Here is a 22,004-nt window from a genome sequence, read left to right as displayed (position 1 = left end):
ACAAGGAAATTTACCGCTAAATTATCCATTTGTAGGATGCGAAAAGAGGCATTGGGAAAAGATGACACTAATGTTAAATACTGTAAAGAACAGATGTTAAATTGTGGATGACACAAGACCCTGGGAAGCTTAAACAAAAAGAAAAAGCATAGGAAATTGTCAGGCAAGTCTATTGCTCGCAGGACTGTATGCACAGCTCTGCTGTGTAGCCATCTTGTGAGCTATTTCTATATCTAAACTGCCCAGATGAATTTTCCTTCCTGTTGGTACCTGGTCAAGGTATTGTATGATATAACAAGGATACACAAATTCCACAAATTTAGATAAAAAAATGTACAGTTGAGTTAGTTAAAAGCCCTTAAACATGCTGGGTTTCTGATAAATAAATATCTAAACATGCAAAAATGATGACATTTACAAACTACACACGTCTTGCAGATACTTTGCTGCACTGGTGGATAAAGACTAATGCATAAATTATATTCACTAGAAAGCAATATAAATATTATAGACATTTAAAGTTGTTTATATTTGGAGAGTAAAAGCCAATCATCACATCCCTTCAGTAAATGTAAAAGGGTATACTAACGGCATATTCTGTTCCAGTAATAAAAACTCATCCTAACCTAACGCTAAAACGTATACAATTGATTATACAATTCGTTTAAAATAAAAATTAAATGTTAAATCTTTAATATTAAACCGCAAAATAAAAAAATAAAAAGATACTAAAATTAGACCCAACATTATTTTTTTTTAATTTAGCATAAGATATTTAAATAAGACATTTTAATAAAATAAAAAAATATGATGCCCCATTTTCAGAAACATACACGTCTTTTATTTTAGAACTTTACTCACCAATACATGCATTAAAAATGGATGATAAAATATAAGACAACTTTAATAACACCCAGGGTGGCTTGTTAAAATGAGTCATCTGACCATGTCACTGAAAGACCAGGGATATTACATGCTCGCCCATTGTATTTTTTCAAAAACACCTCTTTATTTTTTAAATCTTTCTATTAGGGTCTAATTAGTAAAATCAAATAGAAAATATGATTGTTAAAAGTAAAATACTCTACGTTATAGCAAACGAAAAAATAAATGCTTTTTTTGCATTAAAAGTATTGTCTTAACGGGATTTAACATTGCTCATAAATACGTTTTTCAGAAACAAGAAAACGATGGAGATAATTATTTGTCATAGAGGAGGTGGAATCGTTAAATCCAGTGGAATATTTTACGTATTCCCTTATTTCTAATGAGGAGTCTCAGGAAAAAGGACATAGCAACATATTGAATATTTCCATATATTTCAAAGGGCTCTTAGGACAATTGACGCCTCTTGGCTTATCCTGCAATTAAAAAAAATCCCTCCGTTTTCAGTGTTAATTTCGATACCATAAAACTTCAGTGTAAGAATGAGCTGGCAATAGAAAATTCGCTGTTGAATTTATCAGGCAAGAGGGAGATAGCGTTGGAGGAGTGTGAGGAAAGGATGCCAGGAATAGAAGTCACAGATGGTCCACATTGGCTCACATAGGCTTTTTTTATGAAGATCACAGACTAAAATCAAGTTTAGGCAGGAAATATTTTTTGGATAAATAACTGCCTTTAAAGTATCACGCGCTTCCTTTACATAGAGTGATGATTTTCTTTTTATGATTAAAAAAAGTCCATTATGACAACACCAACAGTGTTATTCCCTTAAGTTAGAATTTTCAAATTTCAGGTTAAAGTAGAATAGCTGACTTTACAAAAGTTTGGTTATTTTGGCCTTAATTTTAAAGTTCACTTCGAATTCCCTGCATTTTTCACTTGATTAAATAACCCCGGAAGTGTTTCTCTTTACGAGGGCTAAACTATGAATTGTTTTGATTGACATTTTCATACAGGTTTGAAATTCTAGATCAAAATAACCAAATTAGAAAATTATCCAAGATGACTTTGTTTTCAGCTCAGTCGCTTTGTCTATAAATGTGCAATTCACTGGTTAAATTCCAACAACTCATGGTTAAGTGCAGGGGTAGACAAGCTTTTAACAGTATTGTGCCAAAGATTTTGAAGCCCTTGGCGTGCCAATCTTTTTGTAATTAAATTGAGGTGTGTATGTTGCCGTATTTAGTGTGAGTTATTTTAGGGGTCCTGCAGTTGCTTTCTAGCGTTGTACTGGTGTATATGTGGGCTGCTATATTATACCGTATATACCCATGACTAGTTTCTGGTATTGTGTAAGAAAGCTATGAATGTGGGCTGTGTATGGGAGCTGCTTGTGTACCTGTGTGTGTGGATGATAATTTTGTGTTTGGTGTGTGTGTGTGCGTGTTGGGTTGCTTGTGGTATTGAATGTGAGAGGCTGCTTATGGGGTTGTGTGCATGTATGTGGATTGTCAGTGGTGTTATGGTTGTGGGGACTGTGTTTGTGTGTGGGCTGCTTGTATTGTTTGGATGAGGGAATGGCTTATTCTGCAGCTCTGTGTATATTTAGCTGTGTGAGTGGCTTCCCTGGGGTCCAGTGAGGACCGGGCTGGCCAGATACAGGTCAAGAGCAGGAGCTACAATGGCTTCTACGGGCTGCTGTTCTCCAGTGCAGACTCCCATTCACAAGTGCTGGGATTAAGAAATCGAAGATTACTCCCTCTAAGAGCTGCAATGCGCAAATTGAGAATTGTCCTTCACCACTCACTTTGCACTGACTCCTGATAGGCCAGAGCCTGTTTGACTCTGGAAGCCTTGAGTGCTATGCAAATGCACCTCGAGTGTCATACACAGCACAGGTGCCATAGGTTGCTGACCCCTGGTTTAGTGCATAACTATGGTGCAAATGGGCTGTTTGTGGCAGCTCTGAGTACTTTGTAGGATATTAGATGTTGTGGAAAATGGTGCAAATATGTAAAAGGGTAGATTTAGCAATGGAATGTGCCTGCTGGTTCCACTTGTGTCCATGGTGACTACCCACTTTTACTACTTTGCACCATTATTCACCAATTGATAGATCTTACTTGTTTCACCAACTGCATGTGATACATGGTGCCAGGTTAAATTAATCCCAAGACCTACTCCAGGACCTCAGGTCTTAATTTCAATCCACTCACTCATGGAAAGTGCACTAGTGGCCAATCTGGAAAACGGATCATATCAATCTTTTCCATTTGCTTTGGAGTAGCAACATTATTCTACCTGCTTTTTGTTATCCATTTATATTCTCTTACGGGTTTTTGTTTTTCTAAAAATCTGGATCTGAATAGTGTTGGTGCTTTCTAAAACAAAACAAACATGCTGAAACATATATATTGCACTTGCCTTTGGCAACAAGTAACATGAGTTAATATTTTTTTATTTTTTGGTTGTATAATATGAATTTCAATATTTTCTCTAATTTCTTCCTGCCTAAAACTGACACTTTAAAATAGCAGGAAGTCAATTATCAACTGTAATTAGCATGAAGATAACAGGCCTAAATATTATAATAGTTTAATGTGACTAAATACTATACAGTTGGAGATCCAAAGCAATTTACTTGTCAGTTGAGGAAAGGAACTTAAATTCAAGGTTCTTTCACCAAATATTAAATTCTGAATTCTGGTCAATTGACAACCACATTGCAAAGTTAGACAAAATAGATAATCTGACAAACAAGAAAAACAAACAAAAATTTCTTAAACAATTATTTGCTAACTATTCAATATATTTGGATCAATACCAGCCCTTGGAACCCAACATGCTGTGTGCACTGGACAGTCCTGTCATTCTTGGTACCAAACCTTTCATTTGCTGAGTGCTATTTTGATGCATTCACTTCTAGAAAAACAGAATTTCTGTGATATATTATTACATAAGTTTCCCCAAATTATAAAATAAATATAATAATTATACAAAATTCTAACAATAATACAGCAATTTTTTTTTTTTTATTATCCTTTCATCTCTTTTTTTCAGGATGAAAATTAAATTCAAACAGTGTAGCGCACATGTCCATGTCTGAAATCCGTCATTTGCAAAAAATACACTTACCAGGGTATTACATTGTTATCTCTTGAGAGAATAATTCAGATTACAGTATATTGGTAAATGATTAAATTAATAACATTATTGACACTATTGATTCACAGTAATCATAAACATAATAATAATAATGATAACAACAATAAGCATATAAACATATTCAACCTGGAAAGGTACATTCGGCTATAGCTAATTTTCAAGTACGACCTGGTGTCTAAATGTTATTGTAACAATGATGTCTCGTGTTCTGGATACATAAGAATGAACCAAAAGAGTAAGGGGTCTGAATTAAGTTTAGAATTAAGGTTATTGTTATGGTTACTTTACAGAGCAGCATACATTACCCCATTTGCCAACGACTGGTGGGAGTTGTATTTCCAGGCAAAAGCTGATATTTTTAAATTCACAAAATAAATGTAATCTATAGATATTTTCTTTCATATTTTGTTAACGGGCCACTAAAGTCATCAAGACCACTTCATCTCAATGAAGTAGTCTGGGTGATGTGGCCCTGTAGATTTAACCCTACAAGGTAGAAGCTGCAATATTCCCATTGAAGGGTTAAATACACTTCTAGTGGCTTATCTTTCTCCAGAACCAACTCAAACTCAGTTCTGCAATCAAACACTGCTCATATCAGCACTTGATTGAAAGAGAGCAGCGTGTGGCCGCGCATGCATATCTTCAATCCAATGCTTCTCATAGTGAAGCATTGAATTGAATGAGATCGTTGAAGATGTCAGCAGGCATGCTATTGTCTTTGGAAGCAAAGTGGGCATCTGCAGCAGAGGAGCCTTGAAATTGGAAATGCAGTGAGATCTTAAACACTCTGGGCACTTTAACAACTTCATCTTATGGAAGTTGTTATAATGCCTGCAATCCTGCCTCCATGTTCTAACCTCTAAAACCCAATATTAAACTAATTAAAAGTCTTGGAAGAATGTCTTCAAGCCACACTTCCAAGCCCTCTGGGCAGTGGTGTATTCTGGTTTTGTGCTGCCCTAGGCATGACTAAACCTGGGCACCCCCTGATCTAAATTTGCCCCACCCCTTCCTGTCAAGGCCGCACCTCTTCCTGATTAAGAACCCACCCCTTCCTCTTTAGACTCCACCTTTTCCTACTCCTTTTAAAGGGATACTAAAGTGCCAGGAATATGTCCAGCATAAGTTAGCCAACTTTTGGTCGCCTAACCACCCGAAAGTCCCTCTGGTAGACTAGAGGTGGAGTTAACCTCTCATGGTAAGTATTGCAGTTTCCTAGAAACTGCAATAATTACACTTGCAGGGTTAGAGGAATGGGACACTGCACCCAGACTACTTCAATGAGCTGAAATGGTCTGGGTGCCTATAGTGTCCCTTTAACCCCTTAAGGACACATGACATGTGTGACATGTCATGATTCCCTTTTATTCCAGAAGTTTGGTCCTTAAGGGGTTAAGCACACACTGTGACAGACACACACACATTCAAAGACAGAAACACACTGGCTGATACACACAGACAGTCACACACACACACACTCAGACATCACTGACAGACACAGACTCACTGATTTGACACACACACACCCATTAACTGACACACACTGACAGTCACACACACAGACGTCACTGACAGACACAGACTCACTGATTTGACACACACACAATCACTGACAGACACACACTGGCTGATACACACTGACAGCCACACACACACTCAATGGCAAACACACAGATGTTACTGACAGACACAAACTCACTGACACATACTCACTCATTAAGACACACACACACACAGACACTCATTGACAGACACACTGATAGTCACACACACACTCAATGGCAAACAGACTCTCCCTGATTTGACAAACACTCAATGCACACACACATACACTCATACACACACACACATACACACATATACACGCATACACAAACACATACACTCATACACACACACACACACACATACACTTATACACACACATACACTCATACACACACACACACACACTCATACACACACACACACTCATACACTCACAAATTATTACAATTATTATAAATTAAAATTTTCCACCCAGCCTCCCTACCTGGAGAGCTGCCGTGAATCTTTCGTTGGGGGTTTAGTGGGGCTGCTGGGAGGAATGGGGCTGTGTTTGAATCAGAGGCAGCGAGGGAGCTCTGATCTCCCTGCTCTGCTCCCTCGCGCCTCGCAGGCCTTCTACTGATCCTGGGAGCCAGAATGACGTCACAATCCTTCTCCCGTGGCATCAGCAAACGGCGTGTGAGGGAGCAGAGCAGGGAGATTAGAGCTCCCTCGCTGCCTCTGATTCCAACACAGCCGCATGCCTCCCAGCAGCCCCACTGGACCCCCTATACAGAGGAACACCAGGGAAGCCCGAGTGGGCATTTGGGGGTGGCACATTTTGCCACCCCCTGATTAGTGCTGCCCAAGGAAAATGCCTTGGGCTAAATACGCCAGTGCCTATGGGTATGAAAAACGTCAATCTTATGTCCTTGGATTCGTACTGTAACATACCGTGATGTCTTGCACGCATACACAGTTCTGTCAGGGTCGGTCATATGTAGGAATCTTAGGCGCATCCTACATTCACCATAAGAGGTATTGGATTGGTCCATCATCTCAAGAGGCACACCTTTAGGATGATGAAACCAGAGAAGGGAGGGAAGAGGGACCCTGTCCCTATGTGATGTACCGAACTGTTCGCTGGCGAATAGTTCCTGGCGAACATAGCGTGTTTGCGTTCGCCACGGCGGGCGAACACATGCGCGGTTCGATCCGCCCCCTATTCATAATCATTGAGTAAACTTTGACCCTGTGCCTCACGGTCAGCAGACACATTCCAGCAAATTAGCAGCAGACCCTCCCTTCCAGACCCTCCCACCTCCTGTACAGCATCCATTTTAGATTCATTCTGAAGCTGCATTCTTAGATAGAGGAGGGAAAGTGTAGCTGCTGCTCATTTGATAGGGAAGTTGATAGCTAGGCTAGGGTATTCAGTGTCCACTACAGTCCCGAAGGACTCATCTGATCTCTGCTGTAAGGACAGCACCCCAAAAAGCCCTTTTTAGGGCTAGAACATCAGTCTGCTTTTTTTGTGTGTAATGTAATTGCAGTTGCCTGCCTGCCAGCTTCTGTGTCAGGCTCACAGTGGATACTGTGTCCACTTGCCCAGTGCCACCACTCATATCTGGTGTCACAATAGCTTGCATTTAAAAAAAAAAAAAAAACTTTTTGGACTGTAATATAATAGCAGTCAGTTTCCTTCACACGTGTGCATTTCAGGGCCTGCCAGGGCACAGTGTCACACCAGTGCAACTCATATCTGGTGTAACAGTAGTGTACATTTAAAAAAAAAACTAGAAATGTCACTGTAATAGATTGAATAGCAGTTAGTTGTCTGCAAGCGTCTGGGTGTCAGGCCTTCAGCGTGTACTCTACCAACCTCTGCCAGTGTACTTTGCCACTCATATCTGGTGTCACAATAGCGTGCCTTTAAAAAGAAAAAAGTTTTTCACTGTGAGCTAATAGCAGTTAGTTGTCTGCGAGCGTCTGGGTGTCAGGCCTTCAGCGTGTACTCTGCCAACCTCTGCCAGTGTACTTTGCCACTCATATCTGGTGTCACAATAGCGTGCCTTTAAAAAGAAAAAAGTTTTTCACTGTAAGCTAATAGCAGTTAGTTGTCTGCGAGCGTCTGGGTGTCAGGCCTTCAGCGTGTACTCTGCCAACCTCTGCCAGTGTACTTTGCCACTCATATCTGGTGTCACAATAGCGTGCCTTTAAAAAGAAAAACGTTTTTCACTGTGAGCTAATAGCAGTCAGTGTCCTTAAAGCGGGTGTCAGGCCTTCAACGTGTACTCTGCCAACCTCTGCAAGTGCACTTTGCCACTCATATCTGGTGTCACAATAGCGTGCCTTTAAAAAGAAAAAATAAATTTCACTGTAAGCTAATAGCAGTCAGTGTCCTTAAAGTGGGTGTCAGGCCTTCAGCGTGTACTCTGCCAACCTCTGCAAGTGTACTTTGCCACTCATATCTGGTGTCACTATAGCGTGCCTTTAAAAAGAAAAAAAAGTTTTTCACTGGAAGCTAATAGCAGTTAGTTGTCTGCAAGCGTCTGGGTGTCAGGCCTTCAGCGTGTACTCTGCCAACCTCTGCCAGTGTACTTTGCCACTCATATCTAGTGTCACAATAGCGTGCCTTTAAAAAGAAAAAAACATTTTTTCACTGTAAGCTAATAGCAGTTAGTTGTCTGCAAGCGTCTGGGTGTCAGGCCTTCAGCGTGTACTCTGCCAACCTCTGCCAGTGTACTTTGCCACTCATATCTGGTGTCACAATAGCGTGCCTTTAAAAAGAAAAAAAAGTTTTTCACTGTAAGCTAATAGCAGTTAGTTGTCTGCAAGCGTCTGGGTGTCAGGCCTTCAGCGTGTACTCTGCCAACCTCTGCCAGTGTACTTTGCCACTCATATCTGGTGTCACAATAGCGTGGCTTTAAAAAGAAAAAAAGTTTTTCACTGTGAGCTAATAGCAGTCCTTAAAGCGGGTGTCAGGCCTTCAGCGTGTACTCTGCCAACCTCTGCAAGAAAAAAAGCTTTTCACTGTGAGCTAATAGCAGTCCTAAAAGTGGGTGTCAGGCCTTCAGCGTGTACTCTGCCAACCTCTGCAAGTGCACTTTGCCACTCATATCTGATGTCACAATAGCGTGCCTTTAAAAAGAAAAAAAGTTTTTTCACTGTAAGCTAATAGCAGTTAGTTGTCTGCAAGCGTCTGGGTGTCAGGCCTTCAGCGTGTACTCTGCCAACCTCTGCCAGTGTACTTGCCACTCATATCTGGTGTCACAATAGCGTGCCTTTAAAAAGAAAAAACTTTTTTCACTGTAAGCTAATAGCAATTAGTTGTCTGCAAGCGTCTGGGTGTCAGGCCTTCAGCGTGTACTCTGCCAACCTCTGCCAGTGTACTTTGCCACTCATATCTGGTGTCACAATAGCGTGCCTTTAAAAAGATAAAAGTTTTTCACTGTAAGCTAATAGCAGTCAGTGTCCTTCAAGTGGGTGTCAGGCCTTCAGCGTGTACTCTGCCAACCTCTGCCAGTGTACTTTGCCACTCATATCTGGTGTCACTATAGCGTGCATTTAAAACCAAAAAACGTTTTCCACTGTTATAGATTGAATATCAGTTAGTTGTCTTCAAGCGGGTGTCAGGCCTACAGCGTGTACCCTGTCAACCTCTGCCAGTGCACATTGACACTCATATCTGGTCTCATAGTAGCTTGCACGCATAGTACCACTAATCCAAAAAAAAATGACAGGCAGAGGCAGGCCACCCCGCAGGGGCCATCGTGGTCGTGGTGCTGTGATTCCCTTTTGCCCTAGAATAATGCCCAGTTTTCAGAGGCCACGTACCCTGAACTTGAAAAGTTCTGAGGACATAGTTGACTGGCTAACACAGGACACCCAATCTTCTACAGCTTCCGCTCGGAACCTTGACGCACCATCCTCCTCCAGCTTAGCTTCGGGCACCTCTCAAGTTACCACTCGCCCGCCTGCCGCCACCACCAACACTAGCACCACAGCCGCTTCACTTGGTATGTCAGAGGAGTTATTTACACATTTGTTTGAAGAAATGAGTGATGCGCAACCATTATTGCCAGAGGATGTAGATAACAGGGATATGTCTCAGGCAGGCAGCATTACACACATGGACGTACGGTGTGATGATGATGATGTTGTACCCGATGCTGCTTCCTTTGCTGAGTTGTCAGATACAAGTGAAGCGGTTGATGATGACGATGCGTTCATGGATGTCACGTGGGTGCCCGCTCGGCAAGAAGAAGAACAGGGCGAAAGTTCATATGGGGAGACAGAGAGGAGGAGACGAGTTGGAAGCAGGGGGAGGTCGTCGCAAGGAGCTAGTGGCACAGTCAAACAGCATGCATCAGCACCCGGGGTAAGCCCGACAGCATGCTAATCAACGCATGCTGTGTCCACCACCAGAATGCCATCATTGCAGAGCTCAGCAGTGTGGCATTTTTTTGTGTGTCTGCCTCTGACAACAGCGATGCCATTTGCAACCTGTGCCAAAAGAAACTGAGTTGTGGGAAGTCCAACACCCACCTAGGTACAACTGCTTTGCGTAGGCACATGATTGCACATCACAAACGCCTATGGGATCAACACATGAGTACAAGCAGCATACAAACTCAAAGCCGACATCCTCCTCCTGGTCCAGCATCTTCAGCCACGTCAACCACTGCTGTCCGCGCTTGCCCCCTCTCAACCATCCGCCACTCCGTCTCTCGCCTTGAGCAGTTCCCGCTCATCTGCCCACAGTCAGGTGTCTGTCAAGGACATGTTTGAGCGTAAGAAGCCAATGTCAGAAAGTCACCCCCTTGCCCAGCGTCTGACAGCTGGCTTGTCTGAACTATTAGCCCGCCAGCTTTTACCATACAAGCTGGTGGAGTCTGAGGCGTTCAAAAAATTTGTGGCTATTGGGATACCGCAGTGGAAGGTACCCGGACAAAATTTCTTTGCACAAAAGGCAATCCCCAACCTGTACTCGATTGTGTAAAAGGAAGTAATGGCATGTCTGGCACACATTGTTGGGGCAAGGGTCCATCTGACCACTGATACCTAGGTCTGCAAAGCATGGTCAGGGCAGGTATATCACCTACACTGCGCATTGGGTAAACCTGCAGAGGAGGTGGTGACACCGCCACGACTTGCAGGCAGGCCTGCTGCCACCTCCTCTACTCCTCCTACAAAATCCTCTTCCATAACCTCCTCGGCTGAGTCCTCTTCTGCTGCTGCGTCTTGCTCCACATCAACGGCACCCCCCCAGCTCCCCAGGTACTATTCCACATCCCGGATACGGCACGCCGTCTTGGGTTTGACTTGCTTGAAAGCAGAGAGTCACACAGGACAAGCACTCCTGTCCGCCCTGAACGCACAGGTGGAAAAGTGGCTGACTCCGCAGCAACTGGATATCGGCAAAGTGGTTTGTGACAACGGAACAAATTTGTTGGCGGCATTGAAGTTGGGCAAGTTGACACATGTGCCGTGCATGGCACATGTGTGTAATCTGATTGTACAACGCTTTGTGCATAAATACACAGGCTTACAGGACGTCCTGAAGCAGGCCAGGAAGGTGTGTGCCCATTTCAGGCGTTCCTACACGGCCATGGCGCACTTTGCAGATATCCAGCGGCGAAACAACATGCCAGTGAGATCACCTGCTCCAACAAGAAAAAGCCGTTAATGAATATTTGTATGACCGGGGTGCTAGGACAGTCTCTGGGGAGCTGGGATTTTTTTTGCCACGTTACTGGACGCTCATGCGCAATGCCTATAGGCTCATGCGTCCTTTTGAGGAGGTGACAAACCTAGTCAGTCGCACCGAAGGCACCATCAGCGACATCATACCATTTGTTTTCTTCCTGGAGCGTGCCCTGCGAAGAGTGCTGGATCAGGCCGTAGATGAGCGTGAAGAGGAAGAGGAAGAGTTGTGGTCACCATCACCACCAGAAACAGTCTTATCAGCATCGCTTGCTGTACCTGCGGCAACGCTGGAAGAGGATTGTGAGGAAGAGGAGTCAGAGGAGGAATGTGGCTTTGGGGAGGAGGAGGAAGACCAACCACAACAGGCATCCCAGGGTGCTCGTTGTCACCTATATGGTACCCGTGGTGTTGTACGTGGCTGGGGGGAAGAACATACCTTCATTGAGATCACTGAGGAGGAACGGGAAATGAGTAGCTCGGCATTCAACCTTGTGCAAATGGGGTCTTTCATGCTGTCGTGCCTGTTGAAGGACCCTCGTATAAAAAGGCTGAAGGAGAACGACCTGTACTGGGTGTCCACGCTACTAGACCCCCGGTATAAGCAGAAAGTGGCTGAAATGTTACCAAATTACAACAAGTCGGAAAGGATGCAGCATTTGCTAAATAAATTAAAAAGTATGCTTTACACAGCGTATAAGGGTGATGTCACAGCACAACGGGAATCTAACAGGGGAAGTAATCCTCCTCCTCCCACGACCACCCGGCAAGGACAGGACGCTTTAAAGACGTGTTGTTGATGGAGGACATGCAGAGCTTTTTAAGTACTACGCATCGCTACAGCCCTTCGGGATCCACCCTCAGAGAACGACTCGAACGACAGGTAGCAGACTACCTCGCCTTAACTGCAGATATCGACACTCTGTGGAGCAATGAACCCCTTGACTACTGGGTGTGCAGGCTTGACCTGTGGCCTGAGCTATCCCAATTTGCGATAGAACTTCTGGCCTGCCCCGCTTCAAGTGTCCTGTCAGAAAGGACCTTCAGTGCAGCAGGAGGTATTGTCACTGAGAATAGAAGCCGCCTAGGTCAAAAAAGTCTAGATTACCTCACCTTTATTAAGATGAATGAGGGATGGATCCCGAAGAAACTGACAGTGGGCGATACATTCGACTAAAAAAGGCCTGATGAGATGAGCTGCCTTGGGCTAAAAATGGTGACCCTATGTAGGAGGAACAGTCCCTATTCTGCTCTGTGTCAGTGTGTATCAGGGTCCCTGAGGACAGGTGTCAATCTATATCTGCCAAGTGACCCTATGTAGGAAGAACAGTCCCTATTCTGCTCTGTGTCAGTGTGTATCAGGGATCATTAGGATAGGTGTCAATCCATATCTGCCAAGTGACTCTATGTAGGGGGAAAAGTCCATATTCTGCTCTGTGTCAGTGTGTATCAGGGATCATTAGGATGGATGTCAATCCATATCTGCCAAGTAACCCTATTTAGGGGGAACAGTCCCTATTCTGCTCTGTGTCAGTGTGTATCAGGGATCATTAGGATAGGTGTCAATCTATATCTGCCAAGTGACCCTATGTAGGGGGAACAGTCCTATTCTGCTCTGTGTCAGTGTGTATCAGGGATCATTAGGATAGGTGTCAATCCATATCTGCCAAGTGACCCTATGTAGGGGGAACAGTCCATATTCTGCTCTGTGTCAGTGTGTATCAGGGATCATTAGGATGGATGTCAATCCATATCTGCCAAGTAACCCTATGTAGGGGGAACAGTACCTATTCTGCTCTGTGTCAGTGTGTATCAGGGATCATTAGGATAGGTGTCAATCCATATCTGCCAAGTGACCCTATGTAGGGGGAACAGTCCTATTCTGCTCTGTCAGTGTGTATCAGGGATCATTAGGATAGGTGTCAATCCATATCTGCCAAGTTACCCTATGTAGGGGGAACAGTCCCTATTCTGCTCTGTGTCAGCGTGTATCAGGGATCATTAGGATAGGTGTCAATCCATATCTGCCAAGTTACCCTATGTAGGGGGAACAGTCCCTATTCTGCTCTGTGTCAGTGTGTATCAGGGTCTCTGAGGACAGGTGTCAATCCATATCTGCCAAGTGACCCTATGTAGGTGGAACAGTCCCTATTCTGCTCTGTGTCAGTGTGTATCAGGGATCACTAGGATAGGTGTCAATCCATATCTGCCAAGTGACCCTATGTAGGGGGAACAGTCCTTATTGTGCTCTGTGTCAGTGTGTATTAGGGATCATTAGGATAGGTGTCAATCCATATCTGCCAAGTGACCCTATATAGGGGGGAACAGTCCCTATTCTGCTCTGTGCCAGTGTGTATCAGGGTCTCTGAGGACAGGTGTCAATCCATATCTGCCAAGTGACCCTATGTAGGAGGAACAGTCCCTATTCTGCTCTGTGTCAGTGTGAATCAGGGTCCCTGAGGACAGGTGTCAATCCATATCTGCCAAGTGACCCTATGTAGGGGGAACAGTCCCTATTCTGCTCTGTGTCAGTGTGTATCAGGGTCTCTGAGGACAGGTGTCAATCCATATGTCAAGGTGTCAATATGTCATATGTCAGGTGTCAATCCTTATCCATTGTGATTTAGGAATGTTAGGTGATTTATGCCCTTTATGGATTAAAACCAGACTCTGCATCCACTATGTAATTTTCCATGGGAGTTTTGCCATGGATCCCCCTCCGGCATGCCACAGTCCAGGTGTTAGTCCCCTTGAAACAACTTTTCCATCACTATTGTTGCCAGAAAGAGTCCCTGTGGGTTTTAAAATTCGCCTGCCCATTGAAGTCAATGGCGTTCGCTCGGTTCGCCGGTTCACGAACGTTTGCGGAAGTTCGCGTCCGCTGTTCGCGAACCGAAAATTTTGTGTTCGCGACATCACTAGTCCCTAGTAATCTAGGTGTGTGTGTGATTAAACACAATAAAGGTTTTTACTTAGCTTTTACCAGTGCTGAGGCTCCCTCAGCTCTACTTACCTCTCCTCCTTCCATGATGACATGGAGAATGCATGGCCACCTCCTGCGTGGGCCAATCCAACGCTGCAGTCCTTAGGCACCCAAGCTTTCCCCTAGGAGAACATTGAATCAATGCTTTCCAATAGGGGCTTCAGCATCACGTGAAGACAGGCACTAGAGGTGGATTCAGGGCCGGACTGGCCCACCGGGATACCGGGAAATTTCCCGGTGGGCCGTCGGCACCTGGGGCCGGGGTGACCTGCGGCCACAGGGAGAACTTGAAAGGCGGCCGCAGGGGAAGCTTTTCATGAGGCCGCTGGGGGAGCAGGCTCTTCTGGGGGAGCAGGCTGTTCTGTCTCTGCTCCCCCTCCCTCGCGCGCTAGAAAGAGACCGGGGCCGGAATATGACGTCATATTCCGGCTCCGGTCTCATTAAGCTGCGCGAGGGAGGGGGAGCAGAGACAGAACAGCCTGCTCCCCCAGAAGAGCCTGCTCCCCCAGCGGCCTCATGAAAAGCTTCCCCTGCGGCCGCCTTTCAAGTTCTCCCTGCGGCCGCCAGCACAGCAATCAGTCTGCCCACCCACAGGTACCAAAAAGTGTGTGTGTGTGTGTCTGTCTGTCTGTCTGTCTGTCATGCTGTGTGTGTGTGTGTGTGTCTGTGTCATGCTGTGTGTGTGTCTGTCTGTGTCATGTTGTGTGTGTGTGTCTGTCTGTCTGTGTCATGCTGTGTGTCTGCGTCATGCTGTGTGTGTCTGTGTCATGCTGTGTGTGTGTCTGTATCATGCTGTGTGTCTGTCTGTGTCATGCTGTGTGTCTGTCTGTGTCATGCTGTGTGTGTGTGTCTGTATCATGCTGTGTGTGTGTCTGTATCATGCGGTGTGTGTGTCTGTCTGTGTCATGCTGTGTGTGTGTCTGTCTGTGTCATGCTGTGTGTGTCTGTTTGTGTCATGCTGTGTGTGTGTCTGTCTGTGTCATGCGGTGTGTCTGTGTCATGCTGTGTGTCTGTCTGTGTCATGCAGTGTGTGTGTGTGTGTCTGTGTTATGCTGTGTATCTATCTGTGTCATGCTGTGTGTGTGTCTGTCTGTGTTATGCTGTGTGTGTGTCTGTCTGTGTTACGCTGTGTGTGTCTGTATGTGTCATGATGTGTGTCTGTCTGTGTCGTCTGTGTCACTGTGTGTCTGTATCATGGTGTGTGTGTGTGTGTGTGTCTGTGTCATGGTGTGTGTGTGTGTGTGTCTGTCATGGTGTGTGTGTCAGTCGTGGTGTCTGTGTGTGTTTTTAAAAATAGTGTTTTACTCACCTTTTTTTTTTTTCAATGTCGTGCTGGTCTCTGCCTCTATGACTGAGATCATCAAGCTTGATGATCTCAGCCAATCCGCACTGACACAGGAAGCGCCTCTAGTGACTGACTGTCTGAGTGTCTGTCACTAGAGGTGTCACTAGGAAGCAATGTAAACACTGCCTTTTCTCTGCAAAGTCAGTGTTTACATTCAAAAGCCTGCAGGGACAGGCTATAGACACCAGAACCACTACATTAAGCTGTGTGTGCACCTGCTAGTGAGCTTGCTTGCTTGCTTGTGTATGTGTGTGTGTGTGTGCCTGCTAGTGAGTGAGCTTGTGTTTTTATGTCAATGAGCTTATGTATATTAGTGAGATTGTCTGTGTCTGCATGTGAGTATGCTTACTGTATAATTAAATGTTTTACTCTGAAAGGACCAATATATTATATTCGAAAAAGCAATATATATATATATATATATATATATATATATATATATATATTGCTTTTTCTAATGCTTTCCAATAGGGGCTTCAGCATCACGTGAAGACAGGCACTAGAGGTGGATTCAGGGCCGGACTGGCCCACCGGGATACCGGGAAATATATATATATATATATATATATATATATATATATATATATTTTTTTTTTTTTATATATATTACTCTATTATCTGGGGTGGCAAGACATATCCTTACATATTACATGCAACAATATATGGTGCAATGACTTATGGGGCTGGCATAGATTTTTTTTTCCAGGGCTGCTTTGTATCCCCAGTCCGGCCCTGGGTGGATTTATCCTTGCAATGTAAACAGTGCACTTCTCAAAAAAGGGTTAAAAGGACAGGACCACTGCACTCAGGCCACTTTATTGAAATGAAGTGACCTGGGTGACTTCAGTGTTCCTTTAACCTAATCATTTTTAAAGCAAACACAGATTATACTACATTGGAAATGTGTTATGCTATGCACAGAGAATCATTTAAAGGAAAGAGAAAAGAGAAAAAATAAAATTGATGAATGCCATCCTGCATAAAGAATAGACTACAGAACTACAGAATTTTCCACAAGTAAACATGTTTCTTTTCTAAGCTTGTAAAAGATAAAATCCCCACACTATAAGAACATTAGATGAATGGAATTTTCTCACCAAACAAATATAGAAATCTTTAAAGCCCTCTGTTATTGGTTATTTTTTATTAGGAAAGCTACAGAAATACACACAAAACACACAGAATGAATGGTGGATAAAATACTGACTTTTCCCCAAGACACTAAGGACTTTGAATAGTGATCTGAAGACCTTCCATAATCTCATCATATGTTTCTAATTCTTTGTTACGCTCTGGTATGTAGTGCATTTTAGCTGTTTATGGGCCTGTAAGGTTATAAAGTTATTTTCTCACCTAACACAGACCAGTGTGAAATGGTCAGTATAAACCTAAACAAGGCCCTCCTAAGAACTTCAGATTACAGATGACAAAATATTCTTCTTATGTACAAGCTATAGTTCTTGAGAATTGATGTTGTTAAGCCAGGAGGATATCACCTATCATATTTTCATGAAAGAATAATACAAATACAAGGTTTTTAAAACGTTAGTTATTCCCCATAAGTATGTGATGTCTTTGATGCTAATATATAATATGACTTATGTTCAAAGTAAATCTGAACATATTAATAAAAGATAGAATGCAAATAGTCTCCTTAAAGGGACACCATAGGCACCAGGACCGCTTATTTTCAGGTGGACTGTGTGCAATGCCCCTGACATTTTGCTGCTGCAATGTAAAACATTGCTGTTGTGAAGACACAGCAATGCTTCGTCCTGAAAGCCACCAGAGGTGTATTCTCACCCACAACCAACTCAGTTCTTTGACGTTCAACGTCTTTACATATTGCATGAGGACGTAGAACGTTCTCTGGTGCTTCTCCTAAGGAAGCACTGGATTCAATGATTCTCTATGAGAAGTCGAAGATGAGAGAAGACGAAAAGGGAAGTGGATACAGGGGCTGAGTCTCAGCATTGGAATTAAGTTATGTAAAGGCATAATTAGATTAAGTTTTTAACATAAAATGGAGTCCTAGGGATCAAAATTAAGCAAGTAAATGCATTAAAGGAAAAAAATAATATTATTGTTACAATAATAGTTTCCCTTTAATGAGCTTGATTCAGAACTTGGAAAGAGGATAGTTTGCATAAAAAGCATAACATCTCTTTACTAAACTTACTACATATAAACATTCATAAAAAAAAAAAAAAAAAAGATGACTGGTCTGAATTAAGCAATTAATTACTCAAATAAATGTCAAAGATTTTACTTGGAATTCACCAGACTCTCCTCTCCACCTCCACTACTGACAATGAAGAGCCAGACGTTTCTAAAAATGCATCAACTGATTGCTCTCAACCAGTGATTTAAGCTCTGCAACACTGGGTTTTATTCAGACATAGAGATTAAGCTGCATCCACTTTGTCATATGGAGTGCCAGACTCTCTGAACTTAACTCACTAATTGAAAGCAATCAGCTGATGCTTTTTTAGGAATGTCTGACTCTCCATTGTCAGTAGTGTAGGTGGAGAGGAGAGTCTGGTAAATCCCAAGTAAGAACTGAAACCATTTAAAACAGGGACACTACAGGCATCTTAACCTCCACTGTATGTTGTAGTGGTTATGGTGCTTGGAGTGTTTCTTTAAGCGTTCAGCTGCCTCTCATGCTAAAAGCAGGTGTATTTAATTCTAAGTAGGCTATCAACATATAACGTATCATATTGCACATAGAAACATATTAGTTTATTTGCTGGAATATTATTTAGTGAAAGTCCATCAAGGACCAAATGTAGAAAAAAGACCAGAGGGTGAGGGGGACCCAAGGACCCTACAGAGTCAGGAAAACGAGTATGTTTTCCTGGCACTATAGTGGTCCTTTAATATTAGTTAGCTGGTTTTCATTCAGGGATATGCTGTTCAACTGGATTTAACTTATTATTTTATGGAATGTTTTAAAGCAGAATACAATCCTTTTCTAGGAACAAAAATGTAATACAGGATGAGATCTAGGGCACTTATAATAATATATAAATGAGAAAATACTCCAGTTGGGATGTTTTTCCCTCTGCTCTCCTAATGGTATATATATAAATTCTTTGTTTTGAAGATCCCTCTAATCCCAGGGTTCTCAACCCAGTCCTGAATGACCCCCTTACCAGTCCAGGATTTAGGGATTACCCTGTTGTGGCTAAAGTGTTTGTTCCTCCCCCCCCCACCCCAAAAAAAAAAAAAAAAACACATTAGACACAGCATGGTAATCCCTAAATCCTGGACAGTTCATGGGTCCTTGAGGAATGGGTTGAGAACCCCTGCTCTAAACCCACTGATCTTCACATCAGTTTAAATCCTGCATTCAAATTAGACCAGTACAAAAAACTGTGTTTTTATGAAAAATGTACCTTGAAGATATTTTCTATGCTTTCAGGTTCTACCAGGTGATAAGTTATAGCATCTTATTTCAGCCGGGCAGGAGAAAGCAAAGGAGGCGAATCTGAGGACTTTACTCATGGTGGCAGCCAAACTCGAGCATCGCCCTGAAGAAGAGTTGTAACTTTGTCTTTGGGATCCAGATGGAGAGCTTTGCAAATCCAAAGCAAGACAGTTCAGCGGCGATGAAGTCACATTTTATTTTCCAGTGTACATCACGACCCATTCAAGAAACCATGGTTTGAAGGTGACCAAATAGTCTTGTAGAAGACTTGAGAGGACAAACTTTTTTAATGCTATGACAATGAAATCTTTTTGAAATCTATTGTTATTTAATGTTGTAAATTGTGTCCATTTTGTAATGCTTGCAAAATTTTACTTTTTATGTTTTTTTTTTTGTTTTTTTACTTCTCCAAGTGATTCTTGTTAATGGTGAACTAATTATGTTGTTTTTTATTTTATAAGTTCAAAATAGTAGCAATTATTAAAGTTTTATTTTTCATAAAATGGGTGATATTCTAAGATTAGGATATGTGTGCTGCAGTAAAGAGCTTTCCAATTGTAGAATTATTGTGTACTTAACTGTAACCTCCTGAAGAACTTTTGTATGGCCTCCAACATACTTTTTGATATCAAACACTTTATCATGCTGCATACATAATTTTAGGGACTACAAACAGCCAGTATACTGATTGTAAACTACAGGACACCTCATATTAAAAAAAAAATTCAAAATATCTCTACACTTCAAGCTTCAAAAACAGATAATAGTTCATACATTTAAAATACCCGGAGACTTAAAAGAAACTAAGTGTTAGTGCATTTAGTGGTTTTCTAGTGTAAATGTATACTTGTTAAAACCTTAATTTACAGTGGTTATTGAGACCAGGAGTTACGCCACATTAATCTAGAACTGAGTTTCAAGTATCCTTTTGTGGAGGTTTTCTAAATGTCAAAGTGTATTGCCATGGACTTCATTTCTTTCATGCCACAGGGAGAAGATCAACACTGAAAATGGGAACCTACATTTCACGAGACAGTGAAGAAACATACTCTCCAATCAATTTATATGCATGTACTTATATGCATAGCATCTTTGTATTGTGAAACGAGTCAAAGAATGAAAAAAGCTCATGTCTGGAGATATCCAAGTCCAGAACTGTTGGGTGTACTTGTCTGTCAATTATGAGATTCTCCACTCTAGACCATAACTGGGCTTTACATACTTTTTAATTAAATTGATTGTTGGTAGCTATTTCTGTCTGTAGTTTATTGAACACGATATACAGTAACCCTCAAAATAATTATACAGACCATAAACATGAAACTATTCCAGCAACTCTACACAAGCAAGTTGGTAAGTAGATAAATGAAGAATGTATTTTTCTATTTTGAAAGTCGTGGCAGGGAGCATGCCTTTGATGTAATCACCTTGAGCAGAAAATGCAGCTTGCATTAAACTATCATAATGATTCCTCTTTATTTGTTGACTTTCAGAATGTAATTCCTATGGCTATATCACATTCCAGATTTGCCGTATTAAACAACATTAAAACTTCAGATTAAGTGTTGCTATTTCAATTTAATTACAAGCAATGGAAATCTAAAATCTAAAATTGATTTTTTTTTTTTTAATGCTAAGTGTACTCGTACATGTGTTTTTTTTTTCGTTTTTTTTTTAATCGAAAAGGAAAAATAAAATGTGTTTAGCCATCATACTGTGTTTTTGCTTTCAATCAAAACCATACATCTAAAAATGCATGTGATATATGTACATTTCTGTATGTGATCCTCACTACTAAGAATTACCTGTCTGTTAGCTGTTGTTCATGCCTAAGTATAAAATGATACTGGTTGCGTGGAATTTACTTTTTAGATAGTGTTAAATGTTTGAAAATGTTTCCATAGGAAGAATATATTTGCCTAGTTTATAAGTATGTCCTGGATCTCTCAGAAAATGCCATCTACTTACATTACATATTTAACATGTACAGAATATAGATAACCATTAGCAGAAGTTACATGTTTATTTTGATTGAAAACAGAGGGAAAAAGTTCCTTTCTGAACTTGTAGAATATTTTATTTTTCCATGTAGGTAATTCCACAGTTGCAGAACTATGAATGAGAAGTCTGCATGACTTGCTTCCGTGCTGTAACATGGAAGGGTGAGTAATTTGCAGGAAGTGAATCTATGGAGATGCTACGAAGATCAGGTTGAGCCATAACTAACAGGGTCCATTAAAATGGTCATATGCTGCACCCATACCATAATATATTTTATATATGGCCCGGGAAACTGAGCAACTCCTGGGTCCCGTTGGAGGCACATTATAATACAAGACCGAGGGTATCTTCTTGGCCTTTATTTAAATATCTCTCCACCCTGCCACCCATGAAGCCACTCACCAGGCCTGTAACTTTTAATTATTACATTTATCTTTTTTATATATCGTGGCCTACATGCAAAATAAATAAATACAAAGGAAGAACAATATTAGACATGTTTGGAGCACCTGTATGGAAACTCTTGCTCATTACAAATGGCTGTTTCCGGGTATTGGAACCTATATAAGTTCCCACCTGATAAATATTAAGCCTACAGGATTCTTTTTCAAGTGAAGGATAGAACAATTTATAGCATTACACATGATAATTTACAGTGGAAGAATACTCTCTAGGGGTAATTATTATATTGAGTCGGAAGTTAGAGCTTCCAAAAGCTCTGCCCTTGACGTGCCTCTGAGAAGGCTTTCCCATTCTACTGCTGCCAAAATGAAGATGATTACACATGGAATGGCAGCGATTATAGGAATTTCTTTCCTCCTTGACGTGAATAATGAAATATTCAGAACCTGTCATCAACGAACACACCTTCCTAGCACTGGCAGCGTTAATAGCTATAATCAAGGCAACGCTCCTTAAGGCACGTTCTACCCGATTTATTAATAAACATAATTTATGTC

At 42.0% G+C, this 22,004-nt stretch overlaps 1 protein-coding gene across 5 annotated transcripts in view; it reads left to right on the top strand.

Annotated features, from left to right (window-relative positions):
* The window catches only part of CRLF1 (cytokine receptor like factor 1), a 161,617-nt gene extending 141,013 nt beyond the window's left edge, over positions 1-20,604 (top strand). For 3 of the 5 annotated variants that reach the window (XM_063457308.1, XM_063457309.1, XM_063457307.1), the window contains exon 8: positions 19,076-20,604. In XM_063457308.1, coding sequence (XP_063313378.1) covers positions 19,076-19,164 — 89 coding nt within the window. In that variant the 3' untranslated portion in view covers positions 19,165-20,604. Of the gene's footprint in view, positions 1-19,038 lie in introns of all 5 variants that reach the window. The other 2 variants (XM_063457310.1, XM_063457311.1) reach the window with 1 other exon arrangement.
* The last annotated feature ends 1,400 nt before the right edge of the window (positions 20,605-22,004 follow it).

This window comes from Pelobates fuscus, chromosome 5 (assembly GCF_036172605.1).
Source record: "Pelobates fuscus isolate aPelFus1 chromosome 5, aPelFus1.pri, whole genome shotgun sequence".
Taxonomy (NCBI): domain Eukaryota; kingdom Metazoa; phylum Chordata; class Amphibia; order Anura; family Pelobatidae; genus Pelobates; species Pelobates fuscus.
The sequence above is the reverse complement of the archived record's forward strand: the minus strand, read 5'-3'. Positions and strand labels throughout refer to the sequence as shown.